This window comes from Penicillium coprophilum (genome assembly GCF_028826855.1).
Source record: "Penicillium coprophilum strain IBT 35676 chromosome Unknown utg000001l_segment0_segment0, whole genome shotgun sequence".
Taxonomy (NCBI): domain Eukaryota; kingdom Fungi; phylum Ascomycota; class Eurotiomycetes; order Eurotiales; family Aspergillaceae; genus Penicillium; species Penicillium coprophilum.
In genome coordinates, this window is record NW_026622720.1 from 2260952 (window position 1) to 2276209 (window position 15258).

Here is a 15258-nt window from a genome sequence, read left to right on the forward strand (position 1 = left end):
TGCAATTAATAACAAAGTCTCGGGCGAAAACACCTATATACAGCGATATATCAATGCTGCACTTAGAACAGTAAGCAGCAGGATGTTCACGATCTATTTTTTCTTCCTCTCTCGTCTCTGCTTCCTCGAACTGACAATCAGACGGCGTTGAGCAAGCATAACAGCGTAGCGCTGGATTTTGTCGCGCCTGAAGATGATATTAGTATTGGCTGTTTTCGACGCGAATATCAGAACTTACATCAGGAGGAAAATGGTAGCGCAGACAAATGGTACAGCAATCTTCCAGAAATATCTACCGAAGTCAGCAATATGTCTAGGGAAAAAAAGCTTCGAAAGGCATACCCTTCATTGTGTTCGATTGATGAGAAAGTCTTGAAGTTCATTCCGAAATAACCCTGGAACTGTCAGAGAGATTCTCTTAATCAAGTCAAGCTATACATACTGTCAAGAATGTCATAGGAAGATAAAGACAAGTTACCAGAGTAAGCTGCTTCATACTCTCGTTTTGGTAGGCACCTGTACAGCATATTAGTCTTGGTTTCTTCATGGCTTGCCAAATGACATACCAATAGTATTGAAAATGAGGTCAATCATGTTGTCAGCATTGCGCCGCATCTGATCGTACCCTTCAACAATGGTGATGCAATGATCTAGGGCATCGCCCAAATATGTATGGCACATAGAGCTGATCGTAACACTTGTGCCTCCAATACTCTTCAGATTTGGCGTTACAATTCCGACATGTGGGCGGGGATCGACAGGCTCCGTAGGAGCCACACCTGGACTAAGAGGATTCCGCAAGACACCAAAGCCTGGTGTTCCGACAGGCTCAGACCGGTGATCACGGAGAGCATTAATCACAGCCACCATGGGCTGCATGGAGTTCCGCAGAACAGCAATCTCAGATGTCAGGATATACAAAGACTTTGACTGTTCAATGTCTGGATCAGTCAGGACCTCCAGTTCGAGGTCTCCGATGGCGTCTTGATAAGCCATCGTGACTGGAATGGCAAGATCAATCACGGCATCAAGAATAGCCTGCAAAAGCATACTGGCATCGCATGACTGTCGGAGAATAGTCTCGGGCGAGGTGAGACGCCTGACAATCGGCGCCTCGATGTCATCCGCGCTCGTTTCGAAAAATGAAGTCACCGTATTATCGGAATGTAGGAAGATCGAAACTTGCTCCAGAGTGACACATAGTCCTTTGGCGGCAAGTGCAGCATGACGTTCCATGAACTCAATTCGATCCTCGTTGGGACCGCCGCGATATCGCTGAAGACTCCTGGCAGTCGTTTCTGTGGCGGTTCCAACATTTCCAAAGTGGGAGTTCTGCTTTGAAGGTTGTCCGACACCAGGACGCACGCTCAGTCCATACGTTGCCTTATCCTGGCGCTCCTGGCGCCCAGAGTGTCTGATCCGGAAAATGTCCTTCAATGCCGCCAGAATAACATTCCATTTTGTGGGTCGCTTCAATGAGATCGAGCTCTTGTCACTGACCACCGAGCTTTTCCGATCCCTTGACTTCCATCGACTGGCTGGAGTGTCCTCCTCATCCTCCGAATCAGAAGAGTCCTCTTCTTGTATCTTCATCAACTTTTGCAATGTCAGCACGACGAAAGCATGGTCCGAGTACCAATCCGCTTTCGTGCGATTAGTGGTATGGACCACATCCTCAATTGCAAGCCGATGTAATCTCTTATGGTTTCCAAGGATTTGAATGACATCCCAGCTCAATCCGTTGACATTGATCCACCGACATTGCACCCAGGGCTCTTTCTCCCGCTCCAAAAATTGTTCCAATGTGTCGTTGTCTAGTTCATACTGTCGCATCTCATGTTGTGAGAAGTCCACCACCGTAATCTGGCAGCGTCGGTGTAGGTCCGCGGGTATGTTGGATGCCCATTCAGATGTGTAGGGTGGCAGCGGCTTCGTTGGGTCAATGCCAGGTTCGGTTCCTGGCTGCCAATTGGGATCTTGTGCGAACCCTTCAGGATGGTATGAGCGGGCAGTATTGCGTCTAGCGCGGCGTCTTGTCGTCTCAGTTGAGTTTACTCGTGCTGCTGAGCTGAATCCAGGAAACGCAGATCCCTCTCTTTCTCTTCCTGTTGGAGAGACTTGAGAGCCGACTGACGGGCGGCCGGCCTCAACGTCGACATCAGACCGTGTCACACCGGGCTGCGCGTAATCAAGCGAGTGTACGCTCATATTTACGGTTTATATAGATGCGCACATCCAATCGCATCTGTAGAATGACGAGTTTTCATCGGCTCCGAACTTCGATGCGCTGCGCTTCAATGATCTGAAACTTGGGCCAGGGGGATATTCTAGCAAATGGCTGGCAGAAATATACCCAGTATGTTTGTATAATCAATGCACCTCTCATTGAGACACCACAGTCTCAGGGGAGAACATGTCGAACTTGCGTGGGGGATATGACGTCGTTGGGGGCGTTTTCTGCCGCGTCTGCAGAGATAATTAAGACGAAACGCGTCTCAGAGGGAAATGTTATATTTGAACATGAGAAGACTTAAAAATCATGAAGAATATGAGAATGTAAAAACGCAAGAAGAGAAGAAATACAGGGCAGGGAAAAAAACAGGAGAAACAGGGGTTTCCGGTGCAGGGGCTCAGGTGGAGTACCCGTAGCTTATCTTATTTAAGGGAGACACGGGTTACAGCCTCGAAGTACTCTATTTCATACAAGCACATGCGGATGTGTAGGCGAAATGGGAACTCGTTATAATTGATTCATACAAGTACATGTAAACGATTTTCATTCCATCACCTCACTATGCACCATATAGTAACGCCGTCCCAATGCTGGCTTCCAGTCACTCCAGATATAACATCCACAATAGTTAGACAAGATGGGGAAGTAGATAATTACAGTAAAAATAGGGGGTCAAGAATAATACAAAAAGAGCGAGAATGGAAAAAAAGGGGGCAACAGCATTATGCTCGGGCTGTTGCCCGTGGTTTCCAGGGAGGGCGGTGGAATCCCATTTGGGGCTGCTTGTTCCCATGAGAACCAGGCCTAGGGGGACTGTGGAAGTCGGGGTAGAGACCTGACTCCATGTCCATCAGTACCGCCCGCTGGGGCTTTGCTGAGGTCCAATTGGTATATTTGCCCTTAGGCTTGGTAGAAGGAGCGGAAGGGCTAGAAGCGCTGGTGCTGGCAGCTGCCCGCGTCTTCTCCTTGATGATATCGCGGAGTTCCTTGTCATCTTTGGTGATCTGGGCCTTGATGAGATCAATGTCGTTAGAAGCTTGGAACGCGGACATGACCGACTCCCGTGGCGTGTATGGGTATTTTTTGGGGGTGGGAGGCGACTGCGGTGTGATTGAAGGGTCCAAGAAAGCTTCCTGATTCTTGTCTAGGAGCTGGTTGATATCTAGCGTTTCACCATGCGGAATTTTGTGGGGGTGCGAAGGTGTCACACAATCCATGTCGACTTCTTTGCGAAGCACATGGTCAATGTCGACAGCTGAGAAGTAGGCACAGGATTGGGGAAGGTCATCGATTCCCACTTGCTGCGAAAATAAGGCACGAGTCCAAACGTTGGCAACCTGCAAAGCCATTGCGGCTCGGTACCTATCCTCATCTTTCACTAGGTAGCGAATCTCATCATGAACAGTGATGGCTAGCCGGGCTTGTATGTTGAATTGTCGGATGAGATAGTCCATGCCAACGATCAAGAGATGAAGATAATCAACACCAGACGACTGAATGGCCCAATTAATTCGGGATGTCATGAAGCTGCCTCTGTTAATGAACCGTCGCATGAGTGCCTCAGTAATCCCAGCACCGAGAGCAGGGGTTCTAGGTCGTTCCTGGTCCGCGAACTCTTCGAGCTTGTTGAACACAAAGGATTCGGTGCCACCTCGCCAGAATGGCGTTTCACTCAAGAGGCGACGTGAAGTGCGCGTTCCCTTGGTCTCTTTGTACAGGTTCTTAGCAGTGTCTTGTGTCTGCTTTTCGGTCAGAGACGGGTTGAACTGGCGAAGTAAAGTAGCGGCGAACTTGACGCCTGCTCCGTAGATTCGGCCGTAGTTGAAGACCTTGGCATCATTACGCGATATTCCCAGAATCGACGCACTTCGTGAGTGCAGATCCGTCCCCTCAGCTTTAGAACCTTCTAAGCACATGAAGCCAATTGCGTTTCCTCCATGAATCTGGAATGAGGCATCGCCGACAAGACTTGCAATCCATAACTCTTGGGAGTCGACATCGGCTCCAACAAACGAGTGGCCAGGTGGTGCTTTGATCATGGCCTTTAGCTCTGAACCGACGCGGTTGGCCTTCGCGTTACTTGCAGTCAGCCAAGTATTTTCCACAGCACGTCTGGTGATGGTCCCCATAGGAATGACTTGAGGCAAAATAAATCCGATGCGATTGTCGTTTGCTTTACTTTTCACCCCGTCCTTTCGAACCTGATCTTCATAGACCACAATTTGACCCTTGATTCGATCTCGAGCGCTGATCCAGTAGGAGCATGACGCGTTCATGTCCAGCGCTTGTTTCGCAAGTTCATACTGAGATGACAGTATGCCACGCTCGAAATATTGCATATATCCTTTGCCAAGCGGATTAGTACATCTGGCCTGTGGGCCGTCTTTATGGGGAATTTTGAAGTATGTGGCCTTCCTATCGTCTCGCAACTCAGTGTTCTTCTCCTCGGTCATATCACAGACAACGACTGGCTGATTCTCATACTGTTTGACTTGATCACGGGGGACGCGGAAAGTCCATCCGTGCAAGTCAGACCAAACAAGAGGGTAGCTGTCCCATGACAGCTTGAGCAAGATAGGTGCAATGCGAGTTCGCACCGTCAGGTTGATTTCCGCGCTGTTTGAGGCAAAAAGGTCCTTGTACCACTTGGGCATTCCTGGCTTCTTTTGCCTGGCTGCCGGTCGAGGAGGATCGCCTTTCTTCTTCCCTTTCACCATTTTGATCTCTTGGCCGGACCAGTCCAGCTGTTGTAGCCAAGGATCATTCGCGTAAATGTCTGGTTGGTCTTTGCACTTCAATGCCTCGTCGCATAGTGCCAGCAATTTGCACTGAACATCGTCAAGTCTCTTATGATATGTTTCCTCTGCGCTGGCAAGGTACTCTTCCCATGATTCGTTGACTGGCAAGATGACAGCTGATAAGTGTCGAAGAGCGCCGAAACTGACAGGATGCGGGCAAGTCTCGAGAAAGTTGGGGAAAACTTTCCGGTAGACAAGATGGGTAATGGCAACATCGGCGGCACAATAGTCGAGAAGTTCCTCCAGTCTGCCCACGATAGAGTCACGGTCAAGTTCACCGAAGAGATCTCTCTGCGCCTTATCGATGGTAACATCACAATGGAATTTGGCTACATCGCGCAGAGAATTCACCGAGCTTCGTCCAACCCAAAGCTCTTCCTCTTCTTCTCTCAACATGTTGTTCTCGAGAAGTGCAGCAAGCTCCACGGAATCGTGCTCATTCGAAATTTTGTCCCTCAAGTCCTGATTCTTCTTGTGGCGCATCCAAGTCGGTCTCTGCTGTGAGCACATGCCGTTGACTGCGACGTGGAGTGACATTGTGTCAATAAAGAAGTTTTGGGACTGCTGCATGTCGTATTCCTCGAGGACTCGGGCTCGATCGTAGCCAATATTGTGGCCAACCACGATACGGGGTTGAGTGGGATCTCCCAATGGTACCAGCTGTATTTCATCTGTTGACTCGCCGAGCAGCCACGGCGACAGCCATGCATACCATGCTGTCGGGCTCACCGCGCAAGCCATGACTGCAAATGAATTGTTTTTGTACATGACTTCGGTGTCAAATGTTAACATTGATTCATTTGGGGCATCGACAGGCTCAGAAGTGCCATCATTATTGTATTTCGTCCATCCACTGCGTTTGACCCATTTGCGTGGTTTGGCCGGGCAATTAAGAGCCGCATATGATTTAGCGTATGTCAGATATGGTTCGGAAGAATCCATTCCGAGTTTGTAGAAATGCTCGTCCAATGTTTGCCCCTTGAGAGCGGGAAGGTCGAATGCGACAGGACCGGCACCATTTTGAGATTTACCCAGGAGCTGATGTCTAGCCAAATGATCCTTCGAAAGTACGACTAACTCTGGGTCCGGAATGCGACCTTTATTTGGGAAGACTTGAGCATGGACATGGTCGCTTAGCTGTTGGACACCGATGTCATTGAATCTAGGCGAGGAAAGGACTATGCGAAATCAGGAATTATTATTTTGTTTTCGTATCGAAAAGCGTAAAAGACAGAGTACACACCAGAAAGCGATCGTGTTGTAGTAGTCCTGTCACTGGAGGTAGAGGAAAGTCTTGTGTGACTTCTGTGTAATTGGTGCCATGATGGCAGCTTAACCAAGACCGGCGAGCTCAGTTGCGAGAAACTCTTCGCGGCACCCCTGGAACAAGGAATGCGGGAGGACTTCCAAGATAACATCATAAAAATAAAAATTCAGCAGTATTGTGTCATGATAGAAGTATGGCCACAGCCATTAGGCTGCACTGGAAGCCCGAAGAAAATCCTAAAAAAAGAAGTATGTCTTGAAGATGGACATCATTCCCTATCGCGATATCTCAGATCTGGGCGTCATGCAGCTCGGAATATTGTTTTCCCACATGTGGTCACCGCCTTCTACTTATAGACAAATGTATTGTGATTAGACTCTCATTTTAGTGAAACTCAATCACGTGATATCGGGAGTATGTGCTCGGTGTAATAATCTTCCGATAAAGCCCCCTCTACTATAGCGCTGACCGCCTCATAATTAGAGACGGCAGTATGCCTTATCTGATTGGTTATCATCACATGATCAGTCAGATAAGATGCGTCTGTCATTGTCGCCATCACCTGCTTTGATCGCTGAAGAGACCTCCGATCCTGCTATATTCTTTTGCTCAAACCCATGATAGCTGCCTTGGGCCTTGGACTCAATCTTCTGAAACTCACAGGCCCTTCATCGGTCAACAGTTCCACATCGTCCACGTCCCCCCATATGGCAGCACAGAGCTGCAGACGACTTCCTTTCCAATACCAGACTATCATCCTCGTTCAACACTGAGACAATACTCTTGGAAAGACTGATATTTTCTTTTCTGTCACAATGAGCCGAAACACACCTGAGGTTGTCGACCTGACAACCAGAGCACCCCAGCAAAATCCAATCTCTTTATTATCCTCCCCACCTGGCGCCTCGGCCCACGCATCCTCGTCCCAACATGCACAGTCATCTCTTCCCCGTGGCGTCAAGCGCCGTAGACATTGGAGCGATGAGCGCGGCACATCCTCCTCGACACCCTCCGAAGAAGAGCCTATAGAAACGATCGATATGACTGACGACTCGGGTGCAGCCGCACTCGCCCGGGCAGTAGCCAAACAGCAGGAGGATGCCATTAAAGCTCAGGCTGAAGAAGAAAGAATTTCAAAGCTATCCGCTATACTGGCTTACAAATGTCCCATTTGTATGGAGACGCCTGTGGACGCAACGAGCACCTCATGTGGTATGTTTTGGTTTCTCCACTGTATAAGGTTTGGGCATGCTAGGGCTTTTACTGACTTTCTCATCTCTAGGACATCTCTTTTGTCACAAGTGCATCATCGACTGCTTGAAGATGAGCGAACAAACACGCGGCGGTGACTCTTCGAAACAGCACAAGGGTACCTGCCCGGTGTGCCGCACGCCGATTTCACGAAAGGAGACGCCTGGGAAGACTAGGAATCTCATTCCGCTGTTGTTTCAGACGAGAAAGCGAGGCGATCTACCCGTATCTGACCCATAGAACCTTTATAGCGGGGTTTTCTCCGGCTCTTCCAATTTTTCTTTTTCTTTCGACTCCTGCGGCATTGCGAATCGGAGCATGGGAATGGGTGGTATTTATTGAAATTTTGCATAAGCGATTTGGGTCTGTGGTTTAACAACCTGGGATTGACGAATGGAGTTCTTCTTGCTATTGATTTACATGATGTGTAGATGTAGTTGTATATCGATATAGTTTATAATACAGTGTTTAATTCCCACCAGATACTATTGCTTATCCGATCGGTCCCTTCGTGCGGGATCGAGTGTATTCCGTCGACTCAGCGCACTTCCCAGAGCCCCCCGAACCATTGCATCCCCCTTCTTCCCCAACACTACCTCGATGGCCTGCACAAGGGCATTAGGATCATATTGCATCCCCACCACAGTTTCTTTATCACCGTCCTTCGCCACGATCTTTCGCCCGTAAAGACGAAGCGTTTCAATGCCCATATGTGTGAGTCGCTCACGGTCCACACGTGGCGTCCCCGGGCCTTCCAGATGCAAGATATGAGTCACATAGTTGGTATATGGAAGGGCTCTATAATTTTGAACATTATCTTGCACTGAAGTCGTCGCAGGTGTTTCGCTTTGATGTCGAGAATGAACAATCGGGCCACGTCCACGGCTTTCCTCTCCCGCACTTACAATTGCTTCCACGAAATCAGACGCAGCGAATGGCGCGGATGGAGGCCCCGTTTCCCGATCCAATGATCCGTTCAAAATGAGGATTTTGTGTCGGGCTGGACTGGAGACGATGCTTTTGCCCACGCCTCGTAGAACGATAGCAGGAATGATTGACGTGTAGAGAGACCCAATACTGTAGATGATAGCCTGAGAATCGTTTATTGCTTCCAGCACTCGTGGGTTGGCGGGTGGCCGGATCTCTTGGCCATAGGGGTTGATGTACCAGATGCGAGTGATTCTGGAACTCAAATCTTCGTTCTCGGATTTACTGAACTTGATATTCTTGTTGCGGAGAGTTGCCAGCGATCCGGGAAGATGGTCCTCTTCGTATGTCGTCGGGTCCGACATTTCGGAGTCTGTGTAATCAATATCATCTCCATCAGCAAGAAGCAGACTCGGTCTCCTGGAGCGGGGGTTATGCTCGAGGGCCGTCGCCTCGCTTGGATGCGAGATACTGTTCTGGCCGACAATGACAGTTCCGTCCGCAAGTGATGCCGAGATATGATGGGAGAAATTGGAGTTTATTGCTGGAATTACGCGTACCAGATCTGATGGGACACCACAGATGCTCCCGAGTAGATATATGGCACTTTCGAAACTCCCACTGAACAACCGAGCGGCAGTCAAGAAAAGATTTCCCACACTTGCGGAGGTGAAGTCAAAGGTTGATGATGGTGGTCGGGCTCGCTTTAGGATTTCCAGATTCAGTACATTGAAGAATGAACGTATCAACTCTTTCTTTGCGGGGGTGATAGCTGTCCACAGGGCAGACGTGCCATCAACGATGGACTGCCATTCATTGGTTGCGATGCCTGCTTCCGCAGGCAGCCGATGGTTAAACAATGCTTTGACGGCTGACCTTTCAGGATTTGCTGGCGAATCCGGAATCAAGCGTACCAATCGACCTGTCCGACAAGTTAGCAAGCGAGTTCGGAAAGATTCTCGTGTTGGACTTACTCCGAACATCACCAATCCCAGGCCCACCGAATATTCGAATCAACTCGGAAGAAGATCCTCCATTGTCACTGATTGGAATGATGTAGCTCAGTGGACAATTTTTGCTTTCACGCACGGCGCTGAATACGTCGACGAGATTGTTCGCCGCGCTCCCTCCTGAGATGACAACAATTCCTCTGTTCGTCGCCATGGCCAAAGGTTTGTTCTGCTGCTTTTAGCTTGGGCGATTGAAAATTCAAAACAAAGCCACTGGTCAATGTCAAAGGATGTTCAAATATTGGGGAAGGCGAGATTCAAGACATTGGGGTCATGTCTGGGCCCGAACGCGCAACAATGACACATTTCCATAAACGGCCAACACAAAAACGGTCAACTTCGCGAATAACTAGCCAGGCGGTTACAATGAAGAATAACTGTTCTAAATACTTGGTAGATTAAAATGGAGGTGCAATACACAAATACTCTTCAACTAGCTATTTATATATCTAGGTGACTATTGACTGTATGTATATAGTCGTTGATTTTCTCTAGATGTAGACATACCATAGCTCTAAGCGTAGTGATTTTGACGGGATATTTTTATTTGGGCTTTGCTATGACACGAACAATGCCATGGAATGTTCGTGGCTTTGAAGATCGAGTCGACAATATCTTAAATCCTACCTAATCCCGACATGTTACCCCAGATCGAACAATACTATGCCTTGTGGACTGTCAACTTCCTGGATTTAGCAAAAGACCGCTACGTCCAGACTAAAGGAATGGTGGTCGTAGAAAATTTTCTCCCTTATAAAACCCCCTTGAACCTGCCAGGCAACATAACCAACCATCACCGAGATGTCTACACCTGTCGAACACAGTAAAGCCCAAGGTCTTCACACTGAGAATAACGGATGTGGGATCATCGAAGTAGACGCCGAGAAGAAGCTCATCCGGAAGATCGATCTCTCCCTGATGCCTTCGGTCTTCATTCTCTACCTTTTCTCCTACATGGTAAATTAATCTAGCAATTGCCAGCTACTTTCTGCTAAGAAAAATACTAGGACAGATTAAACATTGGCCTTGGAAAAATTGCCGGAATGGAAGAGGATCTACAATTCACATCTCATCAATACTATACAGCTGTGATAGTATGGGTAATTGGCTATACTATTTCTGCGGTGCCATCTAAGTAACATGAGAGAATTGTGTTCCACATGGAAAATGCTAAGTGTGTATCCAGCATGATTCTCTGTCGGACTCGCCCGTCAGTTTTTATTCCAACAATCACGTTTGCCTGGGGATCTGTGGCAGCTTCAATAGGAGCTGTCCACCATCAGAGCCAACTGATAGCCCTAAGATTTCTTCTTGGGGTCTTCGAAGCAGGGTTAGTGTGAGTGACACTTGAATAGCATCCCATAAATCCACTTTCACTTTGTCGAAGCCAGCTGTGATTTTCTTGATTTCCACGTGGTATCGAAAGAATGAGCAGTATATTTGTTCAAAATAGCACAGCCATGAAATATCACTGACTAGAAACAGATCAAAACGGTTCATCACCTTCCTGACCGCAGGTATACTATCAGGAGCCTTTGGCGGCGTAATTTCAGGAGCTATCACATCGACATTAGATGGCATACACGGTATCCGAGGCTGGAGGTGGCTCTTCATTGTCGAAGGAGTCGCGACTGCCGGGGTAAGCTTGATCGTGCATTGGACTCTACTCGACTTCCCAACCAGCAGTCGTAGGCTATTCCCCGAAGAACGAAAGCTCGCCCAACAGAGACTCATTGAAGACGGAATCGCCGACCAAGGAGACTCAAAAGCCCAACCCACTTCTATATTTGTCCTCTTGCTTAAAGCCCTTTCAGATTGGCGCACTTGGATATTGATCCCGGGGTACATGGCCATTTTGGGAGCTTCAGCTATCTCATACTTCTATCCAACCTTAGTCAACGACATGGGATACACCTCCACAGCCGCGCAGTATGACTGCTCCGCTCTACATCGCCCCTCTGGCTGCGGCTCTCCCCATTTGTTGGTTCGCCGACCGCAACCCCCATGCTAGGGGTCGGTTATTGCTAGGTGCTATGATAGTCGGGATGATGTTTTTCGCTCTTACAGCGGGTATTCGAGACAATACTGCTCGATATGTGTTTTTGTGCTTCATTAACATGACTCTCCGGACGGGGGAAGCGCACTGGCTCTTTCATTTTTTACTGCAGCGCTGGCTTCTGTTACTCGTGATGTTCGTGCAATTATGCTTGCGTGGGTTTCTGGGGTTGCTGCGCTGGCGCAGTTATATGGGAGTGCGCTGTTTCCAGCAAGAGACTCACCGGTGTATGTCGTTGGTCTTTCTGTCTTTGCTGGTACTTTTGCCGTCGAGGCTGTTTGTTTTGGCTTTGCCGGTGTTTTCTTCAAACGGTATCCATAAAAAGGTAATAATAATATGATACGCTGCATCACCTTTGTTAAATACGTCTACCTGATACATGCAAATGGAACATTGAATTATTGGACTCTACAAGATATCAGGAATCAATGTATAGTTGGTACTTTATATCGATTTCATGCAACCATTTATTATAAAACCTATCCCCATCGAGAACAGCCAGATATCGTCTATGTCCCCTAACTTTACATGCATGTTCTGTCCTGTCCAGACAAGACATCGTCTTTATCAAAATTTAACATAAGCATCGGATTGATTTATCCGAGCTTGGATTCGTGAAACAATAAGCCCACGCAGAATGTGCTCCGCGTGTTCCAAATTTCCGTCGATTGCTTCAGGTCGCCGATGTATGCGCGTTCGTGCTTAGTGGGTAATCTGAGCGGCAGGGGCGGAGGCACCGCTACCACTGTAGAGGACGAACAGAATGAGAGCGCAAGGCACACCAATGAGGATAGCCTTGGTGCGGGCAGGGTTGCTGCGGTTGTACTCACCAACCTGGAGGCGCACATCGGTAGCAAGGCTCTGGCACTTCTCAGCGCCGAGCTTGTAGTACACCAGACCAGCCAGGGCAATAGAGTAACCGAAGAACTGCTGGGCAGTGACGGGGTCGCGGAAAATGAACATGGAGGCGGCGACAAGGAGAATATCCTTGAGGATACCGGCCATGGTCAGGACAACAGCAGAAGTCTTGCCAATCTATTGGTGTGTTAGTGAGAAATGGTAATGATTCAGGAGATGAAATAACTTACCAGCAAAACAACAGAAGCGTTAAGAAGGAAAGCAACCAGTGCGTTGGCAATGAGAGTTCCGATACCAAGGCCGTAGATATCACCCATGGTAAGACGGGGAGCCTCAGCGAAGAGGGTCACGATACCGTTAGTGACGGCACAGGCCGGGGCGTAGTAGTACAGAGAGACCAAGGGGTCCATCTTGAACTCGGCGGAGCTGAGCAAACGCTGGACCATGACAAGGCGGAGGGCCTCGAAGACAATACCGGCAATCTGGACTATACGGTTGTTAGACCTTGAATATCAAATGTACCAGAGAACAACATACTGAGGAAGCCGACCATCTCGAACTTGATCTCGCCGAACGAGGCAATCACAACACCGACAACAATGAGAGCCACATTGCCGAGAGTCTTCAGGTTGGTGGGAGCGATTCCGAAAGCCCAGGTAGCGAGAAGGGTTGCGACAGCGTTAGTGGCCTGAAAAAAAATGGTATTAGTATTAAGTCGAGTCTGGCGTTGGAGGGAATGGCACAAGATGGAAATCGAGGCCATAGTTCCCGGGTCAAACGCACCTTGAGCATCTGGATGAAGGAAACACTCAGGTAGAGGTATGCCAGGTTACCGCAGATCAGACTCAAACTGAACATGACACCAATGGGCACAATGGCGCGCCTGTATTGCACAAATCCACCGTTAGCGATCGACAATTCAGGTCAAATTCTAGCCATTCATTATTCCATGTCGGATCATCGGGATTGCTCACGTATAGGTGGCCGGGTTCATGGGAACCTTGTGGCGCGAGTCAAGCACGGTGGTGAAGCGGGCGAGAATCTGGGTCATCGCCGTGGCGAACACCATGTGCCATGTCGTCAAGAAGAGCGCTGGTATCTCATATCAGTATTCGATTTCTCCGCGGTCAAGACTCAATCGGTTGGGGAACTCACGGAAGTCTAGAAGCAATCATAGTTAGCTGCGAAGTCCAAAGAATAATAGGGGATCAGAGAAGGGGTCCATACTGAACTTAGCGCTCGCAAGAACCCATTTGTTGAACAAGATGACGCTAGAGCTCAGAGCAATCCACAGGCTAAAAAGTCGGGTTTTAGTTCTAGTTCTGGACACGAAGGCCGTATTCAGGGTGGTACGCACGCAATGTAGAAGCCGGGGTGGAGGCCGTTGTCCTTAGGGGCAGGAGAGCCACTCTCGAGCTTGCGCTCATCCGATCGTTCGTTTGCCATGGTAGAAACAAAAAGGACAGTATAAAGGAATGACTGTGGTGAGAAGAGAGTTGGTTGAAAGGGAAATGATTAGGGGAAAGAAATGATTTATGAACGATCGGCACTTTACACCCAAACTGGGGACGCTACGGCACTTCCAATCAAAAGGCCGTTTCAACGGATGTGTCGCCCCAGCTTCCACGTAATCTCAGTCCCTGAATCTCAAGTTTCAGGGTAGATTGGGGACAGGGTCAGAGTTTTCTTTTTTATCCCTGTCGATCATTGCACAGCCCAGTCTCCAAGTCTTGATTTCTTATATCACATTTCTAGGAGAATAAGGTCAATTAGGGTCAATTAAGGTCAATTGCCAAGAACATATTCCCGGTGGTTTTAGCGCTGAGACAATAAAGATAGAAGCGACCAATCATACGTATGTAAGGCACATTTGTAAATAGAATCTATAATATGCATCGATGTACGGAGTACGGACGTTGGACGTTGCAGCGATGCAATCACGTGATGGAGATAGATATAGATTTTCTCATGATACCCTCATTGAATCGAAGACATTTCGGCCTCTAACGGATGTTCAATCATTATAAGCAATTCTACAGGCCAGCATTGCCAAAACCTCCGACATGACAGACTCAAACACCGCAGCTGATTCCAAAATCGACCCTGCCGCCTCTTTGAAATACTGGAACAGTGTTCCAGCCACTACAGCCAGTATGCTTGGGGAGTTCCCTTCAGTGTCACGCATTGACCTCCAAGGGTCTAAATCCTTCCTAGCCAAGGTCCGCCGGTTAATCCCAGGCGTCCAATCTGAGGGCAAATTCCACCAAGGCGTGGATTGTGGCGCCGGCATCGGCCGGGTGACAGAGGGCTTCCTGCGCCATGTTTGTGAAGTGGTAGATGCGGTAGAGCCGGTAGCCAAGTTCACAAAAGTGATGGAAGACAGCCAATTGAAACGAGACGGTGTCTTTGGAACTATCTACACGCGTGGCCTTGAAAATTGGACCCCGGATAAGAAATATGATTTGATCTGGGTCCAGTGGTGTGTCGGCCACCTTACGGATTCACAACTCATTGACTATACCGTGCGGTGTCGCAAGTCATTAACTGAGAACGGTCTTATGGTTCTCAAGGAGAATTTGTCTACCCATTTCGCGGGTCAGGATGTGTACGACAGTGAGGATAGCAGTGTCACAAGGACAGATGCGAAATTCAGACAGATCTTCCAAGCGGCTGGCATGGAAATCGTGAAGTCCGAACTTCAGAAGGGTTTCCCACGGTCTCTCAATCTGTTGCCTGTGCAATTCTATGCCTTGCGACCAAAGAAAACCGATTAAACCTCCATCCCTTTCAAGGTGGGGTCTCTCATTCCCCTGATCTTCGAGGGCTATCTTCAAGAGTCTATGATGCCAGATCGGTGT

At 48.5% G+C, this 15258-nt stretch overlaps 7 protein-coding genes across 7 annotated transcripts; 3 read left to right on the plus strand and 4 right to left on the minus strand.

Annotated features, from left to right (window-relative positions):
- Window positions 1-93: 93 nt before the first annotated feature.
- Window positions 94-2208, minus strand: N7500_000852 (putative CorA family metal ion transporter; the record flags this gene model as incomplete). Its single annotated transcript, XM_056671998.1, has 5 exons — window positions 94-187; window positions 239-292; window positions 343-395; window positions 443-516; window positions 567-2208. The coding sequence occupies 5 exons, from the start codon at window positions 2206-2208 to the stop codon at window positions 94-96; spliced, it is 1917 nt and encodes a 638-aa protein (XP_056537571.1).
- Window positions 2209-2955: 747 nt separating this feature from the next.
- On the minus strand, window positions 2956-6449 carry N7500_000853 (DNA-directed DNA polymerase gamma MIP1; the record flags this gene model as incomplete). Its single annotated transcript, XM_056671999.1, has 2 exons — window positions 2956-6209; window positions 6275-6449. 2 exons carry the CDS (start codon window positions 6447-6449, stop codon window positions 2956-2958), a joined length of 3429 nt encoding a protein of 1142 aa, XP_056537572.1.
- Window positions 6450-7113: 664 nt separating this feature from the next.
- Window positions 7114-7789, plus strand: N7500_000854 (uncharacterized protein; the record flags this gene model as incomplete). Its single annotated transcript, XM_056672000.1, has 2 exons — window positions 7114-7510; window positions 7581-7789. The coding sequence occupies 2 exons, from the start codon at window positions 7114-7116 to the stop codon at window positions 7787-7789; spliced, it is 606 nt and encodes a 201-aa protein (XP_056537573.1).
- Window positions 7790-8034: 245 nt separating this feature from the next.
- On the minus strand, window positions 8035-9640 carry N7500_000855 (LPPG:FO 2-phospho-L-lactate transferase CofD/UPF0052; the record flags this gene model as incomplete). Its single annotated transcript, XM_056672001.1, has 2 exons — window positions 8035-9398; window positions 9451-9640. The coding sequence occupies 2 exons, from the start codon at window positions 9638-9640 to the stop codon at window positions 8035-8037; spliced, it is 1554 nt and encodes a 517-aa protein (XP_056537574.1).
- A 647-nt stretch (window positions 9641-10287) lies between these two features.
- N7500_000856 (MFS transporter) lies at window positions 10288-11497 on the plus strand (the record flags this gene model as incomplete). The annotated part of the gene is made up of 4 exons (XM_056672002.1): window positions 10288-10443; window positions 10494-10621; window positions 10673-10816; window positions 10972-11497. 4 exons carry the CDS (start codon window positions 10288-10290, stop codon window positions 11495-11497), a joined length of 954 nt encoding a protein of 317 aa, XP_056537575.1.
- Window positions 11498-12244: 747 nt separating this feature from the next.
- N7500_000857 (uncharacterized protein) lies at window positions 12245-13846 on the minus strand (the record flags this gene model as incomplete). The annotated part of the gene is made up of 8 exons (XM_056672003.1): window positions 12245-12577; window positions 12631-12887; window positions 12938-13088; window positions 13184-13283; window positions 13375-13492; window positions 13556-13561; window positions 13628-13695; window positions 13758-13846. 8 exons carry the CDS (start codon window positions 13844-13846, stop codon window positions 12245-12247), a joined length of 1122 nt encoding a protein of 373 aa, XP_056537576.1.
- Window positions 13847-14463: 617 nt separating this feature from the next.
- On the plus strand, window positions 14464-15174 carry N7500_000858 (uncharacterized protein; the record flags this gene model as incomplete). Its single annotated transcript, XM_056672004.1, has 1 exon — window positions 14464-15174. One exon carries the CDS (start codon window positions 14464-14466, stop codon window positions 15172-15174), a length of 711 nt encoding a protein of 236 aa, XP_056537577.1.
- Between the last annotated feature and the right edge of the window lie 84 nt (window positions 15175-15258).